At 39.7% G+C, this 25,869-nt stretch overlaps 2 protein-coding genes across 8 annotated transcripts in view; one reads left to right on the top strand and one right to left on the bottom strand.

The window, feature by feature from the left end:
• The first annotated feature begins 2,446 nt into the window (after positions 1 to 2,446).
• Positions 2,447 to 25,869, top strand: part of FAM184A (family with sequence similarity 184 member A) — a 119,707-nt gene continuing 96,284 nt past the window's right edge. For 3 of the 7 annotated variants that reach the window (XM_054490352.2, XM_054490349.2, XM_063666539.1), the window contains exon 1: positions 2,448 to 3,096. In XM_054490352.2, the coding sequence (XP_054346327.2) occupies positions 2,929 to 3,096 (168 nt within the window). In that variant the 5' untranslated portion in view covers positions 2,448 to 2,928. Of the gene's footprint in view, positions 3,097 to 25,869 lie in introns of all 7 variants that reach the window. The other 4 variants (XR_010126766.1, XM_054490351.2, XM_054490353.2 and 1 more) reach the window with 2 other exon arrangements.
• Positions 11,693 to 12,159, bottom strand: LOC129037947 (large ribosomal subunit protein P1-like). The gene has a single exon (XM_054490354.2). The coding sequence runs from the start codon at positions 12,093 to 12,095 to the stop codon at positions 11,751 to 11,753; it is 345 nt and encodes a 114-aa protein (XP_054346329.1). The 5' UTR covers positions 12,096 to 12,159; the 3' UTR covers positions 11,693 to 11,750.

Here is a 25,869-nt window from a genome sequence, read left to right as displayed (position 1 = left end):
AGTGTTTGGTAGTTCCTGTCTCTCTTTCTCTTTCTCACCTGACACCATGTAAGATGTATCTTGCTTCTCCTTCACCTTCCTCCATGTTGTAAGTTTTCTGAGGGGCAAAGTTCTCATGAATGGGTTAGCAAGATTCACTTAGTGTTGTTCTCATGACAGTGAGTTACTATGAGATCTGGTTGTTTAAAAGCGTGTAGCACCTCCCCGCTCTCTTTCCCCTTCCTGCTCCAGCCATGTAAATTGTGCCTGCCTCCCCTTCACCTTCTGCCATGATTCTAAGTTTCCTGAGGCCTCTCCAGAAGCAGAAGCTTCTATGATTCCTGTATGGCCTGCAGAACTGTGAGCCAATTCAACCTCTTTTCTTTATGAAGACTCAGGTATTTTTTTATAGCAATGTGAGAACAGACTAATACAGGGTGTCTTACCAACTGAGCATCCCAAATCTAAACGCTCCAAAACCAGAAATGTTGAGTGCCAACACAACACTCAGAGGAAGTGCGCATTGATACATTTTGGATTTCAGATTTTTGGATTTGGGGAGCTCAACCAGTAAGTATAATGCAAATATTCCAAAATCCTAAAAAGTCTGAAATCCAGAACACTTTGGGTCCCAAGTATTTTGGATAAAGGATACTCAATCTGTATATTATGTTTCTATTCATTATTTACAATTAAATACAATTTTAATTGTGACTTGTTTTATCCCATTGTCGTGGGGAAAAATATTAAATTCATGAAGTGACAGTGGATGTCTTTTGAGCACAGTATTTAAGAAAAGGGTCCTTTTGGGCTATGCCACATAGTGATGATGGAAACTCATGTGATGGAGTTCAGAGTGAATTACCGGTGGACCAGGGTCCTAACTTCTAATTACCAAGCCCGAGCTGGAAGGAGCTGGTAACACCATCTCTTTTCAGCGGAAGCACTTGAGGAGTGAACAGGTTGGGTGACTCAACTAAAGCCACACATTCATTTCCTTATTTCCAGTCTTATTCTCTTTCCACTTTATCACAGTGACAAAAACAAAAACATCTTTGTCCTAGCAAGACTTGGCTATACAAATTTAGTGAAACAGAGTCTTTTGAGCATACATTTCTGCTTAGAACGTAAAGAACATGAGTTCCAAAATGACTGTGAATCTTCCATGCCTAGAATTTGATGAAATAGCACTAGTTTCTAATTCTCTTTAATTTTATTTAGTCATTAGTGCTTAAGGAGCAACATTTGTAGGATATTTGTTTCTGGCCATATGCTCCATTCAGAACCTTGTAACTAGACAACGTTTTTCCTGGAAGGTCTATTTAAGGGGGACTGAGTACCTAGCATCTGCGAAAAGAGCCAATTTCAAGTTTCCTTTCAGGAATTCCAACAGATCTTAAAGTATTTCAGGGTCCGATTAAAACTTCACCTTGTTTAGATGTTGTCACATCCAGACAATCTTTGTTAATTCGGCTCTCTAGTTTGTTAATATTCTCAGATTTATATTTTGGCTACTTGCATGCTAAAAAGAAATCACATAGAGTTGGGGAATTTGGTTCTGCAAAACTGCGTGGAGATAAGATTTTTTTTAAAACAGGTACAATTCTATGTTTTTAAAGCATTATCCATGCCCTAAAATGACTCACATGCTTCAGTGCAGGATACAAAAACTTTTTTAAAAAATCATTTGACTTGCAGGAGTAGAGATGTTAAAAGAAAATCAGTAGGGAATAACACATTTAAGAAGGCGAAAATGCACAAGTTATGACACATTTTGGCCCAGCTCCAAATCCTTAAAGCACTGATGTCTTGTTCCATCTTCTGTTTTTTTTACCATTCCTTTCACTCCGATCCTATTCTTACTTATTTCCAGCCAAGTAGTTTCATATCTATTTGTCTTGGGCTCCACCGGGGGAAAGTAGCTATGCGGTGCTCCACCAGCTGACGGAAAAGGAGTGTTCCCTCCACACATACATTCAGCACTGAACTGGAGGCAGTGGCCGGGCACTCGGGGTGGGGAGGCGGGGTGCGGCTAAGACACTGTCATGATCAGTTGTGTGCTATTGGAAGGAAGGTCAGGGCAGGGAATCCTCGCTACTTCACTACTCATGTCTCTGGATTGTGCTTGCCTCTCTTCTTGGGGAAGAGCCACTTCTTGGGGCCCTGCACACACGGGGACGCATGTGGAAAGGGTCCGTAAATCGACACCCGTTCTGCTAACCGAAGGTGACTACGGCACCGTCTTCTTGGGGATGCTTTTTTTTTTTACGTCAGGCCTCACGCTCGCTACACGGGGATCGCCGCCAGGGCTGGGCTGCCGGGTCCCCGCCACACGGGGCAAGCACTGGCAGTACGGTTCCGGATCGACCTCGCGAGGCGCCCGCACTGGCCGCGGGGCTGCGGGACTGGCGGCGGCTGCGCGGGGCGGGGCGGGGCTTGGCTGCGGGGAAATGACGTCGCCGTCCCCACGCGCGCCCTGGTAACGGCGGCTCCCGCGTCCTCCTCCATGTCTCCGCCTACCCCCGCCGCAGCCCGCCCCGTCTCCTCCTCCCTCCGCAGCCTCGCCGAGTCCTCGGTGCAGGCTGCGAGCGGGACCCGCGGAGCTGCGCTGTCCTCGACGCCTCCGCCAGGCGCGGGCTAAGGAGCCAGCAACAGCTGGCCCGGCCCCCGGCAGCCGCCGCCGCCGCCGCCGCCGCCCATCCCCGGGCGTCTGCCCCGCGCCGTTGTCCCCGCGGCTTCGGGCCGGCGGGACCGCCCCGTCCCTTCAAGGGGTGACCCGGGGGTCGCGGGCGGGACGGCGCCTGCGGCCGAGTCTGGGGGCCGCCGGGTGTCGGGTCGGGAAGCGGCCGCCGCGACTCTTGCCTCGCGACTCTTGCCGCGGGCGTCGTTGCTCCGCGGGCCTGCCTCCACGCGCGGGGACAGGTGCCCCGGCTGGGGTCTGTCGGGAAGATGGCGACCCCGGGCATGAGCTGGCAGCAGCACTATTACGGCGGCTCGGCGGCCGGGGCGGCCAAATTCGCGCCCTCGCCGGCCACCGCACAGCTGGCTGGGCACAGCATGGACTACAGCCAGGAGATGCACCTGAAAATGAGCAAGAAAATCGCCCAGCTCACCAAGGTAAGGTGGGCAGCGGCGGGGCGGGTGGCGACCCCGTGCGGGCCGCGCCGGACTCACCTGCCTCCCCGGGAGGCAGTGCTCCCTGCGCCCGCAGCGAGGGGAACTCGACTCCTCCGCCGAAGCAACAGCCGGAGACACCTCCAAAACCCTGCAAACTTTGGTGGAAAGCTGGCAACATGAATTTAAACTAGACAGCATAGCGGCACGGTGCGCGTAAGGGACTTGAACCTCCTTGCCGTTTAGGGCTAAACCAGCACAGAACAAATTAGTATTTAGTTCCTTTATTCCACAATACTAAATCACTTTACTGTTGCTCCTATGCATCTGCCAGGGCTCCACAAGGCATCACACTACAGTACCATTTGAAGTACAGTACCGTATTTACCTAATATGACTCGGAATTAAACAGTATCTTACTGGTTACTCAGTTAAGGGAAGAATCAACTTTCAGAGGAATGTAGGAGGGTAAAACATACCTTGAGTGCCAATTTGGGGCATTGAATGAGTCATTCCTTATCCTTACAAAATGTCAAACAAGGCTTATTAGATGAATCTCACACTGTGCCTGCATCTAGTTCAATGTTTGTCTATGGAAGGATAATTTTCAAAGAGCAGATAGATAGCCTTCACATTCGGCCACGTGTAGTTTAGGACTGTACCTAATTAGTGAACTTTTTTTCCAATTTAGTAAATGTTGATAATGAGAAGGGATTGTATCTGTGAAGCAAGAACAATTCATATCTGTTCTATTGCTCTGCTTAGAGCTCACCAGCAATCTAGCAATACCTATTGGTAAGAAGTGATTTGTGGTGTCTGAAAGTTAAAAAAGGTGATATACCTTAATGTGTTTAAGCTGTCTCCTAACAGCTTGTTAGGAGAGTTTGGTATGCTGAAGACAGATGGGTATTGTGGGGGTTACTGCTAGATAGCCTCTGAGTCTGACTCAACTCTAAAGTTCTCATATAATCCCATTGCTGGTTGGCACTTTTGAGAGAGTGAAGTAAGACATGAGATTCGGAAGAGAGGAAAGGAGGAAATACGACTGAAAAAAGGATGAAAAGAGAATAAAAAGATTTTAGTGAAGAAATGTGATTGAGGATAGAAAAGATAACATAAAAGGACTACAAAATGGGCACAAATGGAAGAGCAAAAGAAAAGTTACAGGTACATAACAGTAAAACTCAAGCAAAGTCTTGTGAAATTTTATTTTTTGTCTTTTGTTTGATCTCAGCATTGTCTCAGAAGTTGTTATGTGTGCGGTGTTTTGTTTCCTTTTTTGTCAGAGTATTGCATTCAGAGAAAGGAAGATCTAAGAAGGAATGATAGTAGTGTATCATCAGAACATTTACACATTTGGAGTCTAAAAGCCAGGCTTCCTGCAATAGTGTTTGATCTTCCGAATACTGATGTCCTGAATGAAGCACATGAATATTTATTCTGATTTTCTCTTATGATGTGTCCATAACATCCAATGTTCTCATTTTAGATGTAACCCTCTAGAGCCCTACTGTAAGTAATAGGAAAACTCAGTAAATTGGTAGTGGGACTGTGTTCTGTTTAACAAATGCTGTTGCTCTTCAGTACATTTTTTTTCTTTCTACTTAACACTTTTTCATTTTCCTGTTCTTTTATCAGAAAAAAATAAGTCAGCACCACTGGTAAAGGTAAGTGTATTGATTGGAAGCTGGTATTTTCTCGCATTACATTACCCACCTCATATCTAATGAGACAAGAGGGTGCTCTCAGGCCAGTTCTCTCACGCCGCTTGAATGCCTCATCTGATCTTTACTGTTACTTGGACTCTCTAGTTTTGTGTTTGTAGTTACAGTCTCTAAACACTCTCCACCCCCTCTGCTAAGTACTTAAGATATTTAATCCTTCATGCTAGGTTTCTCAGTGTCACACTATTGACATTTTGGACTGGATAATTCCTTGTTGATTGTGGGATATCCTGTGCATTATAGGATGTTTAGCAGCATCCCTGGCACTACTCAGTGGGTACTAGTAGCTACCCTCACCCACCCACCCCCAGTCATGACAATAAACATGCCTCCAGATATTACCAAATTTTCCCAGGAGGGAGCAGGGTAGTTGAGACAGAATCATTCCAATTAAGAACCATTGATATATACTGAAATATCAAGGGATTATCCTGCCTTTATTTACTAAGATAAGGCCTGAGAATTAAACAGTTTGATAATAGGACTCTGTTGCAGCCAACATCTTTCTGTTTCTACAAACATATAAGACTTGCTTTCTTTATACACCATTTTGAAAGTTGTCAAATTTTATAGTCATATACACTTATTGTAAATACTATACCATAAGCATGACATCATGAGTGTATATAAACATAGAGAGTGAGGGACTGTTATGAACTTTACTACTATCTGCCATATAGAATTTTTAGTCATGAAGAGTTTATTCATATTAGCAGAGGTGTGTTCCAACTATGGTTGGAACTTGACAATGGCTGATATTTCATAATTGTACACTGTAAACGTAACAATTAAAATTGGATTTTATTTCTTTTGGAAAGAAGTCAGTAGAACTCAACTCTTCAGCATTATAGCAGCAGCACACTTAAAAGCAGTGTGGGAACCTGACACACTGAGTTAAAATTCTCACTCCACCACTTAACTACTATTGTGACCTTGAGCAAGCCATTAAACACTGAGCCTCAGTTTCCTAATCTTTAAAATAGGGATGATAGTACCTATTTTACAGAGTTGTAGCAGCACATAGTAGGCTCTTCATTCAGGCTGTCACTCACTGAAAAGACATATACTAATATGAGTATTAATAAAATATGGATATTTTTAAAATGCTTCTCTCCTTTTAAACCATTCTGCATTTAACAGCATTGTATGATAGTGTACTTATTTTGAGGGTTTTCTGCTAAACTCTTGAAAAATGTATATATAGTAGTATTTTTTTCTCCTTCGAATGTCAAAGTTTAAAGGTTTCACATTTATCCTGCATTGTGGTAGAATGTACTGAAAATACATTGTGCATGTTTCAAAGATTTGGCTGGCTATGAAAGGATAAGCATGAAAAGTAATGTATATTATAATTTTGCCCATAGCAAAGCTCAATATATTTTTAACTAAAAAGCAGTCTTTGCTGTATGCATATTTGTTCATATCCTATTTCCTAAGAGCCTAACATAGCTGCCTTCTCATGGTAAGGAGAACACCAGTTCTTTAAGCACCTTTTGTGTAAGGGAGACTTTGGGAAATGTTACAGATACAGCAGGGAGCAAGACACAGTCTCTGCCTTTTAAAGGAAGTCTAGCATATTTGGGTCACTCATGTCAAGTTTTAAGAATTAATATTAGATTCTTGAGCTACATTATGGTAAGTTTCTGCAAATGTTAATGGCTGAACTATCTCAAGATAGGCAGTGAAGCTGGATGGATTCAATTATGTTTTATAAGACCACATTTGTATACTTCTGTGCTCTCCACTGTGTTGACTTTTCAGGATATCAGGTTGAAAAGTAGGCCTTGTGGGATGTAATTATAAAAGCTTTTTTTTTTGTCACTTTCAAATTACTTTTTTTCCCTTTCTGTCTCTTTCGATTTACTCTTTGAGACTGGTTCATCCTCTGCCATGGATTAACTTAATTTTTCTGGTTGCTCTTAGATAATACAAATCATCCTTTAGTAACAAAGTCACAAAAGTCTTAATTTGATTATTAAAATGCCCAGTACCAACAAGTAAAAACTGCAGACCAAGCCTGAAATAAAGATGAAGCTTCTCCCTTAACTGGTCTCTTGCTCTGTCTCTTGCAAGGGGAAAACCAGTAACTGGGGAAGGGGGTATTATTGCCTTTTTACTTCTTACCTAGTTTTTCTACTCTTCCTGCTTTGTCTTGCCAGTTCTGGTTTCTCACCCTTCCAAAGCTGGTCAAGGAAGAAGTGAAAAGAGTAAAGAGGAGCAGCAGACTTTTACTTGATTAATGAAGAAGCTAGCTGGTGATCTAGTTTCAGTGCTTTTGTAGCTGTTGCAGATGTTTAAAGCTTATTCTTTCACTGGTGAATCCTCTACCTCCCACCTCAGCGGCTCTAGATTTTCACCTCAATTCCTTGACAGTGAGAATTCCCTTATGCTCTGATTGGTTGCTTACTCCTTCCTCAGCCTCTTGGAGCTAGCAGTACCTTCACCTCCACTTTGCTGAAGTCTGTGCAAACTCTAGATACCCCTCTTGCATGGACTTGTGTGATCCCACCCCAGGTTGTTCACTCTTCTGTAGAGGCCACATAGGGAGCACTCATTCTTTGCACAGACTCGGCTAGTGGTCCCAGTTCAGCCCTCTCTCTTGTTCTCACATGCCTCTTCATGCAGCTTCTCATCCTTTAGATTTTCCAGGGATTAATCAGGTACCAGGTTAGCATGTTCTTCAAAGTGCTTGAGGCACATGTCAAGTTCTTCAAGTCATTCCCCCAAAGCCTTTTTCCTGAGGCTTTAGGTGTGGGACAAGGATCTTCCACCCTTCCCCCTTGAAGACACAGGCCCCTGTTACCACAGCTCTCCCCAGGGAAATCTCTGAAACCTACTCTGTAATCTTCTTGAAGTGCCACCTCACTAGTGGTGGAGGTAGAAAGTAACACATCTCAGCACTCTTCTTTAGACTGCCTCTTGACATTTTTGAGAATGTTCTGGCAGCTGCTTTGGAATGTCATTTCTATTGTCTTTGGTTCTCAGCAGAAACTTCCCTTTTAATATCTTGTTATGTTAGCTGCTTATCAAATCCCTCTTTAGTTGATTGCACTTTTGATACAGAGTCTGTTTATCACTTAACTAGCATAGACATAACTAACGTATGGTACAGTGTAAGTTCCCAAACAGCAAGAAGTAGTTTCTTTTGTATTTTCTGTGCTTAGCATCAAGTCCTCTTATTTAATACCCAGCTTATGGCTCTTCTACTAAAACTGTCCTGACCAACTACCCTTGTTGGGCTTTCCTTGCTGTGCGTTAGCATTGATTGTTGGTACCTCTTACTTGATACTTAATAATGCAAACTTGCAAATACTGTTTATTGTGTTTATAAATATACTTTGTTTTTGTAATTTGACTGTAAGGTTCTCAGCTCCAGGGACCGTATCTTTTATTTCATTTAACCTTAATATGAATGGTTTGCACATAGTACCAAAGCTTAATAAGTATTTACTGAAGAAGATGGTGGTCATAATGATACAGCAAGTAATTTTGTTATACAGCAGAGAAAGACAGTACTTTTTAGGAATTGTATCTGCTACTCTTCTGGGTTAATGATAGATCATTTCAACTGAGTTAAATTATTCCTAAATATTTAAATGTTTATTGACTGCCCTTTAAACTGCTTCAAAAAGCTATTTTATTTCTTAATATATTTTTGATGTAAAAAATACAAATATAACATTCTTTGTCTACATTATAAATATTTGTCACTTCAAAATGTAGGTAATTAATATACTAGTTTCTTAGCAAATATAAAAAAGCCTTGTGATCAGTCATTTTATGCTAACTCTGCTTTTACTATATCCAAAACCAGAATGTGTTTATGTAACACCAAAACCAGTGAATTTTTCAAATAATACTATTTTCTCTGCATGAAATAAATGATTTTTCACTAATTGGTTTTTGAATTATCTTGATACTCTTTCATAATAATTCTGTATTGCTTATGACTTGAGTCTTTGAACAAGAATGTTAAGTGGCCTCATAAAACATAGCAATTGGCTGTTTATGTACTAGTACTACACCTTAGCACTAGTACATGCCAAATGCAGCATCTCTTTTTCTTTGTTATATTGCAGCTTTGCCATGCTATTATGCAGTGGCTTGGATGTACTCTTTTAGTCATAGTTGAGTGGTTTGGATTAATTTGTTGCATTTTACTAATGGACACAAAAGCATAGTATCCTGTTAATTAACTGGTCACAAACTTATAAAGGGACTTCCTTTAAAGATTTAGAGTTAAAGGTTAAAGGTTTAGGTTGGGTTCCCTGGCTCACGCCTACAGTCCCAGCACTTTGGGAGGCCAAGGCAGGCAGATCACTTGAGGCCATGAGTTCGAGACCAGCCTGGCCAACATGGTGAAATCCCGTCTTTACAAAAAATACAAAAAATTAGCTGGTGTGGTGGTGGGTGCTTATAATCCCAGCTACTTGGGAGGCTGAGGCACAAGAATTGCTTGAACCCAGGAGGCTGAGGTTGCAGTTGAGATCATGCCACTGCACTGCAGCCTGAGTGACAGAGCAAGACTCTGTCTCAAAAAAAAAAAAAAAAAAAAAAAGATTAAAGGTTTAGACTTTGGACTGTGACCATGCTGACCCTCTCATTTTATAGGTATAGAAAGTGTGAGGGCTTGGTGCCATTTGAAGATTACTCAACCTGGACTCACATTCAGGTCACTAGATTGGTCTAGGCGGGGGTGGCCACACTAACAGGCCTCTTTTCCCTGTGTCTACCTTCTTTCTAATATTACTTATTCAATAAGAGACCACAGAGTTATTGTTTTTCCATGTTGGAACCATGTTTTACTTACCATCTGAATCAAATTTTTGATAAGGGTGAAACCAACGTGTGTCTCCTCTGTATACTTACTATAGAACTTTCTGGGTTTATAGGTTGTATATTTTGTATACTATGACTTGGTCACTTTGTAACAGAGGTTTATTGCGTGTGCTGTCAGCTAAATGTCATAATATTTTCATGTTTTTATTAACAGGTTTAGTCATTCCAAACTGAAACGTATTTAAAATAACATTAACTTAGTGACAGCCATACTTGGTGTGATAATTACTACTGTGATTATTTTAAATGTCTTTCTTTTGACTGCTTTCATTCTTGATTAGATTATTGCTTAGACCCCATTCCTAAACGCAGTAAATTGCAAGTTTTCCAGTTTTTATCGACTTCACTATCTGTTTTGTTTATGAAAATCCTTTGCTAGCCTCTAATCACCAGTCTTAAAAAGTGTTATGAAAGATAGATTCAGCAGGAATATGTGACTGGAGTAATTTCTTCATTTTAATTAATAAGTTCCCTATACTTTAACTTTTAAAATTGTGATATTTTTGAAAATTTTGTATCTCTTAAATGTGAGATGGGAATGAAGAATAACCTGGGTCTATAAAGCTAATTAGTTTGTGGAAGAAAATAGGAGGTAATGGGGGCCAGGGGACTATTGATAAAATACTGTTATTTTGCCCTTTCAATTGATCTTGTGAGTTTTTTTTTTAAGAAAATCTTTATAAGTATTCAAATAAATTTGAATATTATGCCATGAAATGGAAAGGATGTGAATGACGGGAGTTCGTAATGCCATTCTTTTTATTCACCACAGGAAGTTTCTATCCTGCAGGCCACTTTAGAATGTAAAGGACATTAAGTAAATGTCAGAATTGAGGACATTAAGTAAATGTCAGAATCGGTGCCCCATGTCCCTTTTTTGGAGATAGACACCTATGGGAGACAATCACTAACTGATTTCAGGATTAGATAAATAGATAAATAAAAACAGCAACGTTGAGATCCCGTCTCTACTTTTTAAAAAATAAAAATAAAGAAAAACAATGTTATAAATGGTAGTTTGATATGGGGGAATCATATCAAACTATTAGGTTTATATTTTATATGTCAAGTGTGGTCTAAACCATAGGGGACTTTTTAGATTGACCTAGAGACTTAATGGTCCTTCAAAATATTGGAAAATATTCTTTGACTGCCAATCAATTAATATATAAAAATGAATTTTTGAAACAATGATATTTGCAAGTTGGAGATTGCCAGTTGTATTTTGGTATGCTTAACATTTAAGACCAAAGCAAATATTTTAGAAAATCTCTGATTCTTAACTTTTAACTAAATTACATCAGTGAACAACTGTCATTTGTAGCCTTATTTCACCAAGGATTACATCTTTCTTTTCTACCAAAACTTCAACGAGAATGTACAAAAAGTAGTGAAGTTGAATATATGAATTTTTTGTCCTGTATCTTACACTATTATCTTGAGAGGTAAATGGAAGCTGAAACTATCAAAGGATCTACAGTACATGGAAAAACAAAACTTAGTGATTAACAATCATATGTGGGATTTGGATATTTTAGACTTGGCTACCATGTGCTACCTCATTTAATTGTAAAGGAGATAGTACTTCTAATGATTTTTTAAATTGCTAATTCTGTATTTCCTTATTTATGTGTACCATGTCTATACTGAAGTTTGAGGAAGTTGGAAAGTAAAACATTTCATCTATAAAGTGCATTACTAATATTTAAATTATCAATAAAATTGATAATTTTAGAAAAATAATAGGGTAAATTTCCTATTTATGCTAAATTATTAGAGAATGGATTATTTTAGTTAACTGGAAGTTTCCATAGGGGTTAATAAGTTTTCACTTTCTAATATAGTATACTTACATTTACATCATACCATTCATATATCACACTGGAGTTCTTCATCAGCTCCAGACCATTGTTAGGATCATAAGCGCATATATAGGAAATTGGACCAAGCTTATGCTAGTCCTATTAGGCCAAACCCATGAATGCTGATACTTAATTTCTGAATAAATTGTTACTTGCCCTTTTACTTGTCATGTCTTTCTTTTTTTTTTTTTTTTAAAGTTCAGCTTTTTATTGAACACGTTATAAAAGAGGTTTAGTCAAAAAGACCAAAGCCCATGTCATCATCAGACTCCTCGGATTCTTCTTTCTTTGCTTCCACTTTCTTCTCCTCAGCTGGAGCAGCAGCAGTGGAGGGGGCAGGACCTCCTGCTGGTGCAGCACCAGCTGCTGGAGCAGGTCCACCAGCCCCTGCATTGCAGATGAGACTCCCAATGTTGACGTTGGCCAGGGCCTTTGCAAACAAGCCAGGCCAAAAAGGTTCAACATTTACACCAGCTGCTTTAATGAGGGCATTGATCTTATCCTCCGTGACTGTCACCTCATCGTTGTGCAGAATGAGGGCCGAGTAGATGCAGGCGAGCTCGGAGACAGAGGCCATGGCATGGGTGAGTGTAGGGCTGGCGCTGCCGGACGCAGTGCTAGTCACCAGATGAAGTGAGGGCCTCACCCCAATGCGGCCTTAGCTTCCTCGGAAGGACCGAGCACCTTGGCGGCAGCTGAGGAAAAGCATGTCTTTCTTACTTATAAAATGAAGTGCTGCATTTGAATATTTACAAATTCTAGACATTGGCCTTGGTGGTTGAGCAGATTTTGTTTATTCTGGCAAATGTGTGTCTATGTGTTCACAGGTATTTGCATTTTTCATCCTGTAGCTCCTTAAGCACAGTTTTAAAGATTCCCATTTCTTTCAGAAAACATTTTATGACCAAAATACTAAATAGTATTCTTTGCCTACTTTTTGATGTTTCGCCTAGTGAATTTTGGGAGGAAGGTGTGTGTGTGTGTATGTGTGTGCTTAATGGTCTACTCAGAGTAATAAAATATACTTAGATATGACCAAAGTAGAATATATAGGTCTATGTGTTTGGTAAACTTGTCGAATGCCTACTTTATGAAAGACATTGTGCTTGGTACTATTAATTATTTAATACTATTTATTATTCCATTTCAGACTATATATTTAGGTTGGCCTTTATTTTCAACGGCAAAAACCTCAGTTGCTTTTGTGCCAACCTAATACTTCACATATATTTTCCAACAGACTTGAGAAAATGTAACTGGAATATATTAATCATATATTTTAATTACAACATATTTATCAGTACATTAATTCTGACAAATTTTAAATGTGTAATCATGGGCAAATTTTTCTATTTGGTTTCGTTCTTTTTGGGTAGAACTTAGGTACATGCTTTTCTTGGACAAAGAAACTATACTGATGCCTTCTAAATTCTCTAATGAGGTTTTGATGCCTCAGTTGACATATTCTGGTTACAAATCTCTAATATATTTGGCTGGGGGATAGGGCGGGTAAAAGGAAATTTCAGTCTTGGAAACCCCGGAGTTAATGTGTTTGTGTTAGGTTTAGGTTTCTCATGGGCAGCCGGAGAGCCACATTGTTCCCAGAGCCAAACGGCCCAGTGAGGCAGCAGTGCCCATCATATGGGTCAGAGGTGTGGTTCAGTAAGTTAGGCATTCCCTTATTTGAAGTTCACCTTCACCACTTCCTAGTGTTTGACTTTTAATACATATTTTAACCACTCAGGGCTGTATTGTCCTCATCTGTAAAATGAGAATAACAAAGCCTACTTCATAGAATTATTATAAAGATTAAAGGAGATAATTGATGCAGGAGAGAGGAGTCAGTTTGCACCCACTATCCCCTCCCCACTTGGTTAAGCCTCTGCTGACATACTTGTTAACAATAAAGTAGGTTTTTAGGCCAGGTGTGGTGGCTCACACCTGTAATCCCAGCACTTTGGGAGGCCAAGGTGGGTGGATCACACTTGAAGTCAGGAGTTCGAGACCAGCCTGGCCAACATGGTAAAACCCTGTCTGTACTAAAAATACAAAAATTAGCCAAGTGTGGTGGTGCATGCCTGTAATCCCAGCTACTCGGGAGGCTGAGGCAGGAGAATCACTTGAACCCAGGAGACGGAGGTTGTGGTGAGCTGAGATTGTGCCACTGCACTCCAGCCTGGGTGCCCAGTGAAACTCTATCTCAAAAAAAAAAAAAAAAAACCCACCAAAAAAAACACAATAAAGTAGGTTTTTATGTGTCTTTATTTTGTTTGTTTGTTTATTTATTTATTTTTTAGAGATGGGGTCTGGCTATGTTGCCCAGGCTGGAGTGCAGGGGTGCCATCATAGCTTGCTGCAACTGTACACTCCTGGGGCCAAGTGATCCTTCCACCTCAGTTTTCTGAGTAGCTGGGATTATAGGTGCAAGCCACTGTGCCCAGCTGTATTTTTTTTTCTGATGGATATATAGTCTACATTGTTGGAGACCATAGCTCAAGTAAAGGTTGAGCAGCAAATAAAATATAGTCAGTTCTCATTATTCGTGGTCATTGTGTTCCATGGTCTAGGGAGAATACAGAGCTAGGTTCCTGACACCCTCTGGTCACAACATTTTCACCAACTGATCAGTGTATAACCTTGTTGTTTTATGTGTGTTTCTGTTTAAAACACCTTTTAAAATATATATTGATCCATTAACAGTGAAGCCACAGCCAAATATCACTATAACTCATGCCTGAACAAAGGTTATTTAACACACCTTGAGTGTTAGATTTTGGGGTTACATATAAATTTTAGCAAGTAAGATAATTTACAAATATGGAGTCCATGAGTAAAGAAGATCAACTGTATCTAAAAATGGAAGCACAACTTTGCATCTGCTGTTTTCTTAGCTCCTGCTGTTTATCAGCTATTGCTAGGGGCCTAAGTGACTATGATTCTTATTACCACCCTAAACACCCTCACATGAGTGTGACTTTGACTCTCATTATCTCAGTAAACACCCTCAGATGAAAGGGGTGGAAAGGATAATGGAGGCTGAAATACTAATCTTTTGTGTGAGTTGCCAATCACCTACAGGCCACCCTACAATCATAAGCATGGGATAAATTCTTTCCTTGTATGTTAATTGTAATCTTCAAGATCTAAACTTGAATCTATCACATTGCCCTACGTCAGAAAAAGGAAAAAAAAATATGTAAATGAATCCAGGGCATGGAGCAAATCCTTTAAAATAATTTATTTTAGTTTAAATAAAATCTTTCGTAGTCATCATTTGCCTAAAACATGTTTGCAGTTACTTCTTTTCTAGCATAAATTGTCACTGTGGGAGTTGGTTTTGTTAAAAGTCTTTGTCTAGGTACCTAAAGATAACTTGAAATCTTATACAGTTCGATGCTATAGCACATTTGGTTGGATGTTTCTGAATTAACCTTATGCAACATACAGAAAACTTTTCTGCAGTTGAATTCATATCTGTCCACACTTGCTTGTTTCAACCCCCTAATAATTATCAGAAAAAGGAACCCAGTTAAGAGTACTACTGTGATCATGAGGGAGTTGGCAAAGATAACTGTCCTGGAATAAATAACAATTTGATCTGAAGCCAAGCTCATTACTATAATATTGCTCTATTTAGGACCATGTATATCTTTAACCTTCAATCCTGAGTCACTGTTGCTATTTGCTCTCTCTATTCTTACTTCTGGATTGTGGAGCATTGCTAGAGAAAATTATGGAACTGGACTGTAGCAGCACAGTGGCACCCCCAAAGATGTTCATATTCTAATCCTAGAACCTGTGAAGGTGTTATCTGACGTTAGCAGATGTGGTTAGGTTAGGGATCTTGAGATGGGGAGATTATCCTTGACTATTTGGATGGGCAACTGTAATCACAAGGATCTTTCTAAGTGAAAGAAGGAGCCAAGGAACACAGGTGGCCTCTGGAAGCTGGAAAAGGCAAGGAAACAAGTTCTCCCCAAGAGCCTTCAGATTTTGGCCCAGTAAAACTATTTTCAGACTTCTAACCTCAGGAATTCTAAGGTTAGTACATTTGTGTTGCTTTAAGACACTTTGTGTTGAATTGTTACCACAACATGGCTCTCTACAAAATCACGTCCAATTTTGTCTGATCACTCAGTATTGCTGCACTATGTGATGTTGTTCTCTGTCTGAATTGTTCACAGCTGTGGACAGTGTGTCCTCTCTTCTTTCTCTGTACACATGGGATGGATAAGCTGCTATTTTACTGAAACTATCAAGCTTAACTTACTTGTCTGCAAAGATACTGGGGTCATTTATTCGTGAAAAGAACTTTCTCCTGATTCTTAGCTGCCTTAGCTCTCATGTACTACTGCTTTTCTATGTCTTAAATAGATCACCCTTGACAGAGACAGATGGGAATCAAGGAAATTAAATGGGAAGCTATTGTAATAGTATTGGTGAGAAATTATGAGGGCCATGGATTAGGACAATAGTGGTAGAGAGATAGGAGATTTGAGAAATCTCAGATCTGAGGAGGAGATTTGAGAAACATTTTGGAGATAAATTTGACAGCACTTTGTGACAGTTTGTTGTGGGAGAAGATTGAGGATAACGGGTCTGTCATATACTGTGTACTCAAGTGTTTCCTGAATGAATGAGAGAGTGAATGAGTGACTAGATGGACTAGATAGCTATTAATGTTGACTGAGATAAGAATAAGGAAGGACATGTATTAGTTACCTGTTGCTGGATAAAAAATTATCCCCAAATTTGGCAGCTTAAAGCAGCAAGTGTTTATTATCTGACGCTTTTGAGATTCAGAAATCCAGGAGTCACTTAACTGAGTGGTTCTGGCTTGCCTTCTCATGAGGTTGCATTCAAGCTGCTGGCCAGGGCGATAGTCTCTGTAAAGAGTTGACTAGGGCTAGAAATTTTACTTTTTAGTTCACTCATGTGGCTGTTAGGAGACTTTATTTACCATGTGGGTCGTCTTATAGTAAGTGGTCTGAGGGGTGGGAAGGGAGAGAGACCAAGATGGAAGCCATGGTCTTTTCATAACATAATCACAGAATGGTGACATGTCATCATCTTTGCTGTATTCTGTTGGTTACATGGTCCAACCATGGTACAGTGTAGGAAATAACTACACGAAGGTTCTAATACTAGGAGATAGAGATCACTAGGGGTTATTTTGGAGGATGGTTACCCCAAGAGAAGCAAAATTGATGGGAGAGTTCTGAGAGTTTTAGTTGGCCATGTACATCTAGGTAGAAACATTTAGTAAGCACTTGGATATGTGTCTATGCTAAAGGGAGAGATCAATAGTAGAAATAAAATTGTTAAAGTCATTAGCATTTAGATGGTAATTAAAATCATGTGTAGTTGGTTGGGGCCTTAAGCAGAGTAGAAAACATTTGGAATAGTTGCTGAGGAAAAGAGAAGAAAAGAGCTGACCAGAGACAGAGGAAAGCATCCATAAGACATCAAATTGTCCCAAGAGGAATTGAAACATGATATTTGGTATCAATTTTTTGTTGTTGTTTTTAAGAGATAGAGTCTCACTCTGTCACCCAGGCCGGAGTCCAGCGACATAGTAATAGCTTACTGCAGCTCCAAACTCCTGGACTCAAGGGATCTTCCCACCTCAGCCTCTCGAACAGCTGGTATTACAGGTATGCACCACTATGCCCAGCTAATTTTTGTGTGTGTGTTTGTGTGGAGATGAGATCTTACTATGTTTGCCAGACTGATCTCAAACTTCTGGCTTCAAGCTATCTTTCTGCCTTGGCCTCCCAAAGTGCTGGAATTACAGGTGTGAGCCACCATGCCCAGCCTTAATTTGAATGCTTTGCAGTTTTCTGAAAGTCCTATGCAGTCCTTTGGAGAGGACCATGGTTGAGCATATGAGGAGAGAAGCAGTCAGGTTACAAATCCAGAGCCTGAGTTTTGCCTGGTAGGTGTAGCTGAAGAACTGAAGAACTGCATTTTAAGAGAATTAAAGAGCTTTTGTAGAGAGTAATTTGGTTAATCTACCATTAGTTACTGTGTAAGGAAGGAAGTGATGTAGGATGGAGCTAATAGATTAAGACAAAACTTAGGGATTGAGAGGACAATTGGTATGTGTGAAGATAATGCCTAGAAGTTGAGGGATAAAGGCAAGGAGTGGTAGCCTGAGAGGAGGCTATATGAAGACTTCAGAGGTGGATAAGTTATAACAAGATCTGGGGTACAGTCTTGAGATTGTTTGTGGGGGGGAGTGAAAATTATTAGAATTTAGAATCCAAAAGAACTGTAAGTCTGATATTTTGGATTCCACATGCATTTTTGAACTCTCCAAAGATAGTAAGGTTGAGATGGAAGAGAGCTTTGTGAGTCTCATGGCTAAATCTACACTGATGAGGGCAGTGACCCGGAGGCTGGTTTATTACTATGACAAAGCCAGTCAACTGATAAAGCTGAATTATAGGAACAGTTATAAAATGAGAGGCATTTTTTTTTATTATGAGGGAAGAATACTGAGTCTAATTAATAATAGTAAATACCACTTTGGAGCAACTATTATCTGCTATTTTCTTATGCTGTTTAATTTCATCCTTGCCATAATCCCAAGAGGTTGATACTAGATTTCACCATGAAGCTGAATGTTAGAGAGGTTAAGTGACTTGCTTGAGGCCACGTGCCAGAAGAGCTGGGATTGCACTGCAAACATGTTTGCAGTTACATGTTATGAATATACACTACCATTAAAAACACCGAACATGCACATTCTTCTAGGTCATTTAAGGAAGGCATATATCAAGATAGAAACCAGTAAGACTAACTGCCTAAGACATTCTATATTTGGATATTGGAATTTAACATGCAGTATGTTCTGCAGTCATGTGGCTAAATAATATGGAATATATAATCTTAGAATGCAAAATCTTACTGTGCTTAAGTTTTTTTTAAACAGCAACTAGAAAAACACAGGTATTTAACAAATGTTAAACAACACAAATTTTACAGCAAAATGTGATGTATTTAAGTGAGTTATTTGATTATACTGTCTTTTCTGATTATTGATTTATACAAAATTTTTGCATATTTTATCATCTGAAAAATAATGAATAACATGAATAAATATACCAATATTCTCCTATTTACTAGGTATATGGATTTTTGGTGGGGGGGGTTTACCTTTTTGTTGATGTTTAATCTTAAATCTGAATGACTCTTCAATCTAAATGTCTTTTAGAAAATTAACAATGAAGTTATTTAACAGAAGGAGAGATACTGTGTTAAATGTAGCCTCTAGAATTACCATCCCTGAGGTATAGAATGTTGTTTTATTTTATTCCTGTATGTACTCTTGGGGACACAAGTCAGGCTTCAGGAGCTTGCAGTCTAACAGATGTATAAGACAGAAAATACCTGAGACAAAGCAGTCTTTGGTAAACCTCTTAATGTTTAGCTTTATCTGAGTGAAACTGACCAACTCAGAGCATTCTGAGTCCTTTTGTTTCTCCTACCAAGTGCAACTGCTTTTACCATGAAGTGGGATCAGTGGAACTAACCAGTCTTTTTTTTTTTTATTTTTGAGATAGGGTCTCTCTCTGTCACCCAGGCTGGAATGCAGTGGTGCGATCACAGCTCACTGCAGCCTCAACCTTTCCAGGCGCAGGTGATCCTCCCACCTCAGCCTCCCGAGTAGCTGGGACTACAGGCTCACACCACCACACCCGGCTAATTTTTGTATTTTTATAGAGACAGGATTTTGCCATGTTGCCCAGGCTGTTATTCCAGGGCTGAAGCAATCTGCCTACCTCGGACTCCCAACGTGCTGAGATTACAGATGTGAACCACCACGCCAGGACAAAACTAACCAATCTTATGCCCTGTGTACCTGGTTACAATGTCTTTGGAGGACCACATCAGTAACAACAAAAACAATTAAACTGAAAAGTGTATTGTGCATTATTGTGTTAAGCACTATACATACATTATGCTGTTTAATCATGGTACTTCTTGAAGTAGATATTTTTCTCTTTGTTTTACCAAAAAACTCTGAGGCTTAGAGATGTTTAAAATAACTTTTTCAAAGTTATACATTTGTAAGTAAGAAGGCTAACCCTGGTCACCTCTCAAGCATATTTGTAATCCTGTGTAAAATCTAGTTGGCTGTGTTCAAAATGGTAAGACTAGAGTGTGTCTTGGAAGCCTCAAGCAGTTCAGTCCATCTTGCCTCATACCTCTCTGTCTGCCTGGACCCCAGGTCCAAATGCAGGCTTCCAAAGTGTTGGGATTACAGATGTGAGCCACTGTGCCTTGCCCCTATTTTTTTCTTTTGTTTTAATTGACAAATAATTGTAGATATTGATGGGGTACATATGATGTTTTGATACATATAGTGTTTAGTGATCAGATCAGGAATCTTTCCCTATCCCTCCCTTCCTCAAGCCCTTCCCATCCTCTTTCATCACGTTTTTATAAGTCCTTTGTGGAGCTCTTATTTCATGCTGAATAAACTTCTCTGCAGCCACACTTCTTCACAAATTACTCAGTCTCCTCACTTTAGTTGAAAAGTAGTTTAGGTGTGGTGGCCCATAGTTTGAGAGAGGATTGCTTGAGGCCAGGAGTTCAACACCAGTCTGGGCAACGTAGTGAGAGGTCATCCCTACAAAAAAAAAAGAAAGAAAAATAATTAGCCAAGCATGGTAGCACACACCTGTAGTCCCAGACACTTAGGAGGCTGAGGCAGGAGGATTGCTTGAGTCCAGGAGTTTGAAGCTACAGTGAGCTGTGATTGCATCACTGCACTTCAGCCTGGATGACACAAGTGCGACCTTGTCTCTATTAAAAGAAAGAAAGAAAAGTAATCCTGGCTCTCTCCTCAGGATATTGCTTTTTCTGTAGCCTTTGCAGGTGAACACAGCTCATTTTCACACAGTTCATCAACCAAAGGTCCTAAAGATGGTAATCTTCTTTCTTCTAGCTTTCATCGCAACTTGTAAACTATTCCTCCTTGAGGTTTAGGCCAACTAGCTCTTTTACCTATACCTTCCCCTGTTGCTTCTTAGTATTGAAGAGACACAGTCCATGGGTTCACTAACATCCTGGCTTCACATTTCTTGACATTTTCAAATTGTGTCATCTTTGTCTTTAATCAAGCTACTCATACACATTTCCTCTGAATCTTAAACTCCAGAACTTCCAGCCACATGGAAGGTGTATTAGTCCATTCTTGCGCTGCTATAAAGAAATGCCTGCGACTGGGTAATTTATAAAGAAAAGGGGTTTAATTGGTTCATGGTTCTGCAGGTTGTACAAGAAGCATATCGGCTTCTGCTTCTGGGGAGGCCTCAGGGAGCTTTCACTCATGATGGAAGACAAAGTGGGAGTGAGGAGCTTCACATGGCCAGGAGGAAGAAAGAGAAGGGGGAGGTGCTACACACTTTTAAACAACCAGAGCTCATGAGAACTAACTCACTATACAGTACCAAGGGGGGAATGGTGCTAAACCATTAGAAACCACCCTCATGATGCAATCACCTCCCACCAGGCCCCACCTCCAACATTGGGGATTACAATCTGACAAGAGATTTGGGTGGGGACACAGATCTAAACCATGTTAGAAGGTATTAATACTTGTTGATTAAATGAATGAATGTCTTAAACTTTCAGTTCTCCCTTTTGCAAATTCTACCAATTCTTCAGTTTCTTTAGTCTTTTAGCCTCTTCATTTTCTCCCTGTTCATCATCTCTGTTTTCATTTCATTCTTTATCTGTACTAGACTCTGGGCTGTTGCTTTAGCCACTGTCTTGCCAGTACCGTTAGCTGCCTTGCCCATGTTTTTCCACCACGCTTTTTAGAACTGGCAAAAGGATAATATTGACCAGATATACAGCTCGTTCCCTTTTAATATATGTGAGCAAGAAAACAGTATCCCTGTAGCCACTCCTGTAAGGCTGAGCAGGGTGAAAATAGACATGATACTAGGAGGGAAAGAATTACAGGATGGAGCTTTGAATTGTAACTGAGATGACAGGGTCATCTAGGCTGGCCTCAAACAGTACCTAAAAACAGTACCTGGTTTTAACTAAATATCTACCAAAATCTAAATTTTAATCTAGAAGTGACTCAACACTTAGAGGCAGCAGGATTAAATTTTTTTCTGCCAGGTAGTTACAAAGAGTCATATACACTGTGATTTGTTAGTGACCAATTTATACCTATTAAATAGAGTGGCAAGTTATAAGATAGCCTTTATTTATAAAAATGCAATGGTTTGAAGTTTATATTAAAATTATACCAAACAGTAGTCTTTTTGTTGAAAATATTAAAATGTGCTTTTCTGGGAAAATGCTACTTGTGGTGAGCGTAGATATATAAAACTCAATATAGCCATTTTCATTAATAAAGCAAGTATAATTATAAACGTCTGAAGTACTGATATAATTTGTTTATAATAAGTGCTGAATAATTATTATACCTGAGAGAATGTTTACTTATCATGTTTATGGTTGGGTGCACAGCATTTTGCTTCAAGTAATTATATCTTTAGTCATGACCTAATTTAGACATAGATTGGAAGAAAGGGTGAAAAACTGAAATAATTCCAGTAAGTGGAGAGGATGTTAAGAAAGAAGCTTTTAAAACAAATAAGTTGGAAACCAAGCCCTGGGAAATGGTTTTGTTAGATGTGTAATGGTTTGTAAAGCTGAACTGCCAAAATAAATGGAGAACTTAATAGTGGATGTTTATTATTGGCAAAAAAATTACTTGGAAATAAAATCTCAGTAAAATAGATTGGAAGAAAAATGTGGAATGTTTATTAAAGTGAAGAGATAGACAGGTTATCAACCTTCATTCCAGTTACCTGTTGCTGCTGTGGTTATCTACTGCTATCTTTTACACCACCCAAAATTTGTATAAAACAACAACTGGCCAGGTGCAGTGTTTCACACCTATAATCCCCACATTTTGGGAGGCCGAGGTGGGAGGATTGCTTGAGTCCAGAAGTTCAAGACCAGCCTGGACGATATAGTGTGAGACCTCATCTCTACAAAAAATTAAAAAATTATCTGAGTGTGGTGGCTTATGCCTGTAGTCCCAGCTACTTGGGAGGCTGAGGTGGGAGGATTGCTTGAACCCGGGAGGTGGAGGTTGCAGTGAGCTGAGATTGTGCCACTGCACTCCAGGCTGGGCAACAGAGCAAGACCCTGTTAACAGAACAAGACCTTGTCTCAAAATAAAATAAGATAAAATATAAAATAAAATAATAAATAAATATAAAATAAGATAAAAATAAAATAACCATTATATTATGGTTACAAATTATTGAGGTAGGAATTCAGAGAAGAGACAGCTGTGTGCTTTATTTGGAGCCTTAGAATGGAAGACTCAAATGGCTGGGTATGATTGGACCTGCTGGGATGGAAACAGCTGGAATTGGAGAATCCTCTTCCATGTTGATTTTTTTACTCATCTGGTACCTAGACCAGGATGACTCAAAAGCTGGGCTCAGCTGGAATGCTAGACCAGAGGACCTGGAGGACAGTGTAGGTCTCTCCTTGTAGCTTAGGCTTTTCCTAGCATGGCAGCACCTGGAGACTAAGTGTTCCAGAAACTGAGAAAGAAGCTGCCAGGCTCCTACTGACCTAGACTCAGAAGTCATTCACTATCATTTTTGCCACATTTTATTGGTTACAAGTGAATCATTGAGGCCAGCCTAGATTTAAGAGAAGGAGAATTGGGCTGGGCACGGTGGCTCACGCCTGTAATCCCATCATTTTGGGAGACTGAGGTGGGCAGATCACCTGAGGTCAGGAGTTTGAGACCAGCCTGGCCCACATGGCAAAACCCCATCTCTAGTAAAAACACAAAAAAATTAGCTAGGTGTGGTGGCACACACCTGTAATCCCAGCTACTAGGGAGGCTGAGGCAGGAGAATCACTTGAACCCTGGAGGTAGAGGTTGCAGTGAGCTAAGATCACACCACTGCTCTACAGCCTGGGCAACAGAGCAGGACTCTATCTCAAAAAAAAAAAAAAAAAAAAAAAGAGAGAAGGAGAATTGGATTCTCCTTCTTGATGAGAGAGTGGCAGGTCACATTGTAGAAGAGCATGTGGGATGGGAAATATTGTGGCCATCTTTGGGAAATATAGTCTGCCACAATGTACACTTTCAGGAAATAGGGAAAAACATTAACCCATATTTACAGTTCTTTCAGTGATTAGCCACAAAGTTGTTGTTGTTGTTGTTGTTTTTTAAAAAGCCAGTCATTTAGGAGCGGGGGAGTTTTATACTAACTTCAGTAACACTAATGTTAATGTGTTCTGATAACCCACTACTATCACAGCAGCCACCACAAACTTTTAAGAGAGTAAAAAAAAAAAAAAAAACACAGAAGAGAGCTGGTAATGTAACGTGATATGCGTCATTAAGAAAGACCTCTCCTTTGCCATTTTCTCTTATTTTAAATTTATTTATTTATATTTAGAGACAAGGTTGCCCTCTGTCACCTGGGGTGGAGTGCACAGGCTCAATCATGGCTTACTGCAGCCTCCACTTCCTGGGTTTAAGTGATCCTCCTGCTTCAGCTCCCCTAAGTAGCTGAAACTACAGGTGTGCACCACCACACCTGAATAATTTAAAAATTTTTTTTGTACAGTTGGGGGTCTCACTATCCTGAGCATTCTGGTCTTGAACTCCTGACCTCAAGCAATCCTCTTGTCTTGGCCTCCCAAAGTGTTGGGATTACAAGCGTGAGCCACTGCGCCCAGCCTTCTTTGCCATTTTAAACACAAATGTAGAATCTCTAAATTAACAGGGATGCTTTCCTCAGTCCTATACTCAAACAAAGGGATTCTTAGATATATGCTAGTAAGAAAGACTTTATATTATAAGCATAGCAGAAATTTAGAATTTACACTATATAATCATGTGCACTTTGGATATTGTCACTGCTCAGACACTTCCCAGTCTTTTACCTATTTGAACAGTAAGAAAGAGGACTATAATTTCAAGGCCATTGGATTATTACTTCCAAGATTTGGGTCTTTACTTCATTAGTAATAGTGTATATGTGTGTATTTGGGCAGCAGCATTTATTGGTTTCAAGATAGACTATATTAATTAACTCATTTATGCCTTGTGTTCCATTATTGAAATGCTAAGCATGTGAATTATTTATATCCTACTGCTCAAGGTCTGATTCCAAAAGTTCAAAAAATTGCAGCCTCCAGCATAAATGGGTTAATTCTTAAACATACTGTGGAATAAATTTCTCAATATGATTAAGTTCTTATTTCTATCCTCTTAGCCTGTTTGAGAAAGGGGCAGATGGTGACATGAGTAGTAGTTGTGTCAGAAAGGAAGAAAGTCACATCTTTAGTACACAGTGGTGAGTGCCCACCAGACCAGGCTTTTATGGGATATAGTTCCTTAGCAGGGAGGTTCTAAGGAGGTTAGCGATCTAGTGGTTCCATTACAGAATGTTTGTGATGGTTGGGCTTTTCTTCTCTTGTCTCTTGGCTTCATTCTATCATGTATAAATGCTTGGCATGTTGTGAACAGCCCAATTTACATCGCTTTGGAAAGGAAGTTCCTAGTAGGCTATGTGAATAGCATTAGTCTTTGGAGCTACTTGAGGATTTCAGTGAATTGATGAACTGTGCTAGAACCATTAGAACCATGATTTAGTAGCCAGTAAATTTGATGCCCAATGCCAAGTAATGTCCATGGATAAGACGAGAAATGTATTCTAGTGAGCATAAAATGTTACTGTGGGATGGTAGAACCCTAGGTTTGTTTTGGGAAATTTCTGTCTATTTCATCTTTTACGACTATCATCTGTACCTGGATGTCTGCTATGACCTCAATACTACGTGTCCAAAATCTAATTAATCTTCTTCATCAGACATCCCCCATATCCCAAATACCAAATAAACCAAAAACCTAGTTTCTTGTCTCAATCTAGCATTTCTGTCTGACCCTATCTTAAATGCAATCTTTTAGAATAGAACATTTGGATTAAAATTTCCTCTTTTTTCTTTTAAGTATTTACACTTCTTTCTTTGAAATATCTTTTAGATTTTCCTTTTCATTTCCATTTCCCCAAGTAGGAATCAATGTAGACCTTATTTTTGCAGTTTCCTTTCTGACTCTTCTATTTCAGTTTATCCTACTTAGTGATATGGTAGTACTAATAAATGTACCCTGTATAAATACTCATATTCTCTTTGTTATTTACCACATCAAATCTAAACTCTTCTGCATGTGTTTATCATATCTGTTATCAAGATGGGGAGCAGAGATATAATAAAGGCCAGGCCCCAGAAAAGTGGAGATTGTGGATTTTGTAGGAGGAGGAAGAAGAGGATAGATATAT

The sequence above is a fragment of the Pongo pygmaeus genome, chromosome 5, assembly GCF_028885625.2.
Source record: "Pongo pygmaeus isolate AG05252 chromosome 5, NHGRI_mPonPyg2-v2.0_pri, whole genome shotgun sequence".
Taxonomy (NCBI): domain Eukaryota; kingdom Metazoa; phylum Chordata; class Mammalia; order Primates; family Hominidae; genus Pongo; species Pongo pygmaeus.
Note: the sequence above shows the minus strand (reverse complement) of the source record. Positions and strands in the feature narration are given on the sequence as shown.